We start from the raw sequence: 4,114 nt of genomic DNA on the forward strand, positions 1-4,114 counted from the left end.
CTGTGATCATCTGTGCCCCTACCCACGCCCCTGCCTCTGGGAGACCCTGAGGCAAAGGTGGGGCCTGTGGGGCGGGCTTGGAAGAACTGCCATAGGGCCGCCTGTGTGTGACGAAAGAGCACCGCAGCTCGCTCTTCTGCCAGTGAGGCCGAGGGAGGGAAGAGCCAGGGGCCCACCTTAACCGCGCTGCCTGTCGTGATCAAAGGCAGCCATGAGTGGGGACTCTCTGCTCCCGTATCACACGGCCCAGAGCAGCACCGGGGTGGGCCTGTTCAACACCACCACGGGGAAGCTGCAGCAGCAACTGCGCAAGGGCGAATACCACATATTCAAGGACGCACCGGTATTCGAGAGCGACTTTATCCAGATCACGAAGAGGGGAGACCTGATTGACGTGCACAACTGTGTCTGCATGGTGACCGTGGGCATCACATCCAGCAGCCCCGTCCTCCCACTCCCAGACACCATGCTGCTGGCCCGATGGGCCACCGGCTGTGAAGAGCACGCTGAGCACAGCCAGGCCGCCAAGGGCAAGAGCCACGAGGCTGCAAAGACCTTAGAGCTCACCAGGCTCCTTCCCTTGACACTCGTGAGCATCTCCACTCACAATCGTGAGAAACAACAGCTGCGCGTGAGGTTTGCCACTGGCCGCTCCTGGTACCTGCAGCTGTGTGCCCCTCTGGACACGCAGGAAGACCTCTTCACCTCTTGGGAAGAGCTGATTTACCTCCTGCGACCACCAGTGGAGGGTCTCAGCTGCACCTACGCCGTTCCAGCCTGGGACATGATCTGCATGCCTGTGTTCGAGGAGGAGGACGACGGCAGGAGCCCGGCAGTGGAGGATTTCCAAGGAAAGTGGGATCAGGACCACGTGAGCATCTGCAGCCTCCACTCGTGCTCTGAGCTGGCCGGGGCCACGTCTGCAGCTTTTGCTGGTGGGGAGGGGATCCAACTGGACTCCCACAAGCCCGATACCATGCCCGATGTGGCCACTGCAAAAGCAAAACCTACAGTGCTTGACAAAGCGTCAGCATCACGGGCAACGACAAAGGTGGAGACAGCGGGGGTGGCAGGAGGCACCACAGCGGGTGCTTTGAGCGTGGCAGTGATCAAGTCTCCTGCCCCTGAAGAGCAGAGCACGGCCACAGCAGCCACAGCCAGCAACGGTCCAGGAGGAAGCAAAACCAGCATAGCCACTGGGGGCACTGCCAGAACATCCCTGAGGAGCAGGAAAACGGTGCTGCGAACAATTCAGGGTATGCTTGGCAGGTGCCGCGAGCTATTCAGGGTATGCTTCCAGCACGTCCACCAGCCTCTCCCCAGAGGCCGGCGTGACTGTGGTCGGAGCAGAACCCACCAGCAAGACTGCTGAAGGAAGAGCCGACGAGGAGGACGAGGGGACCCTCATCTCAACCTTGCCACAGGAAGGCAAAGTGAGTGAACAGGATGGCAGCTCACAGAGGGTGTCCCAGGCCCGCAAGGGAAGAAGGGAGAGAAGGGAGCACTGAGGAGAGGACAGAGCTCTTACGAGCCCCTCGCTCTGCAGTTCAGTGGAAAGCCACCACAAGGCAGCGGGGAACAAGACCATCCAGAAAGCAGCTGGCCCGTGCTCAGGCGGCCGCAGAGCCACTAGAGATGACCAAAAGGACAAAGGCCACGGCAGCCCGGGGGGCAGCGAGCAGGGCACTGCTCACAAAGGCATCAGCCGTGCTCCCATCACCAACGAGTCCAGGACCTCGCACAAATCGGGCAGGAGCTTATCTACAGCGAGTTCAGGTCCCACCACCGAGAGACTCAGCAGGATCAGCTCTTTCTTCAGGAACGTCAGAGCCAGTCTCACTGCAAAGACAGTGGCCTCCTCACGCGATAAATATGTGAGCATCCTGGCGAAGCCAGTGGAAGGGACCCGAATGGAGGCCGTCGTAGAGACAGCAGAGAGTGGCCAGGGGCTGGAGATCACTGGAGGTGTGACATCTGACACCATGGAGCCAGTGACCGCTGAAGCCCATCAATAGGACCTAGAGCTGGGAGCTGCAAAGGGGACCAGGGCTCAGGGAAATACCCCTGGAGAGCCCATTTCAGCTTCCTCACTGCAATTTCAATAAAAAAACAAACAATCTGAGAATGCATGCAGTGTTTTGTCTGAATTTCTAGGTCCCGAAGCCCAGCCGTAGCCTCACAGTGGATTCTGTGATGTCAGCTGTGCCACAGTCTGAGACCCAGTGTCCAGTCAAGGGCAGCCCCACCTCACACACATGCTCAGCGCCAACAGCAGTGCTGCATCTGGCCTCCACTCCTTTCTGGCTTTGCCCCCCAGGGCCATGGCTCAAAGTCAGACTATGGTCTGGGAAGCTCTCCTTCACTATCCCCCTATGCTTTTTATAAACGCTTATTCCCCAGGAAGGTCTGTAAACAAAGCAAGAACAGGACTCACGTCCCCTCGGGCTATTCAGTGGACAGAAATAAGTATTAGCTAGCAATCAGAACCGCAAGCACTCTCATCTAGACTTAGCCGTTCCCTGCCCAGGTATACACCCTGGAGAAACACACATGTTCTTAGAAACAACTATGAGAATGTTTATAGCAAAAATAACTTAACAGCAAAACACAGGAAACAGCCCAAATTTCCATCAGCAGAATTAATACAGCAGGATATGAAGAGAGTGGAATATTTAATAGTGAAAAATAAATGAGCTACACATATTAGCATAGATCAACTTCTCATGACTTTTAAAAACATCAAAAGAATGGGATACAATTCCACTCACGGAACCATTCTGAAACAAGCTCAAACGATGTATTGCATAGGGTACGTGTTTTAAAAAAATGGTAGCTAAAAATGAGGGAAGAGTAAACACAAAATTGAGGACAGTTTTCTCTAGGGTGGAAAGGCTAGGTCAAGGAGGTTGACACAAGGCTGTTAGTGCTGCTGGGAATTGTTCTGTCTCTTAAGCAAGATGGTAGGTACACAGGTGTTGTATTTTTCACATTTTACTAACACTGAAATCAGGATGGTCCTACAATCACCGTGGCAGTTGTGATGAAGTTATTGCCAATGGCTTTCTCTTTCTTTCACTTTTATTTATGCACAAAAGTGATGTCGGAAAGGCTTGGCATCTTTAAATTACATTTATTTAAGGTAAAGTATAAGAACACTTGTTTGGTTATTAGGAAAAGAAGGAACGATGTGCCTGTTTTACAGATGAGAACACTAAGGCTCAGAGAAGGTAACCTGCTCCAGTCGCACAATGGGATCTTTGCAGAACACTGATCCACCAGCCCACTTCTTTTTGCAAAGCCCTGTCTGTAGTATGCGAAGGAAGCAAGCAAGCCTGAGATAGGACCAGCACAAGAACCCGAAGCACCAGCATTCTTACCATCATGTCCCAAAACTACAGAGATGAGCATCAATTTTACTAGATTGAGGGGAGGGAGGGGTGGGGGCTGGGAGCCGGTTTTCGAACTTCAGTGACCTCACAGCTCTTAGCTGGCCTTATCTCGAGAGCATCCAGACCACCCTTGAGCTGTGTCTGGCTCCCAGGCTTCTATCTCTAGCCTCTGGCATGACCCGGGCTGCAGCCATAAACAGGCTCCCACCTGGAATTCCAGCGTTCACTCCTGGAACGTCCAGCATCCAGTCCTCCTCCAGCCACTAATTAAACTTTTGAATGCCCTGCTCAGAAGGGTTTCTCCATACCAAATCTTCAGGAACTTTTTTCTTCTTGGGGCTCCAAAACCAAATCCTTAAACCTCACATGAGGGAGATTATTTGTTAGGTCAGAGCATCCTTGTTGATTGGACCTTCAGTTTGTGACTTCCACAGACCTCATCACGGGAGGGTGGGGAGAGGTCTCTTCTGTTGGTGGAGGGAACAGTGGGCACTTGGTGGGGAGCACTGACGAGAAAGGGAGACAGCCCAAGACCTACACATATGTGCTGTTTCCTCTGGTCCTCTGGTCGGGACCCCAGGATTAACCCAGAGCTTCCGAGAAGACTAGGAGGTGCAGGGAGACACAATTAATGGTTTACTCTCCACCAGCTTTTCCTTGGACCCAAGGTGGAGAAATTACAAAAAGATCACATCACATTCCTTTGATCTTATGATTTCCACACA

At 53.1% G+C, this 4,114-nt stretch overlaps 1 protein-coding gene across 1 annotated transcript; it reads left to right on the top strand.

Annotated features, from left to right (window-relative positions):
• The first annotated feature begins 211 nt into the window (after positions 1–211).
• On the top strand, positions 212–2,470 carry LOC101289171 (golgi associated RAB2 interactor family member 4). Its single transcript, XM_004286851.3, is given in 2 exon segments — positions 212–1,242; positions 1,280–2,470. Coding segments are annotated over 2 exon segments (1,767 nt in total). The 3' UTR covers positions 2,016–2,470.
• Positions 2,471–4,114: the final 1,644 nt, after the last annotated feature.

The sequence above is a fragment of the Orcinus orca genome, chromosome 1 (genome assembly GCF_937001465.1).
Source record: "Orcinus orca chromosome 1, mOrcOrc1.1, whole genome shotgun sequence".
Classification (NCBI taxonomy): domain Eukaryota; kingdom Metazoa; phylum Chordata; class Mammalia; order Artiodactyla; family Delphinidae; genus Orcinus; species Orcinus orca.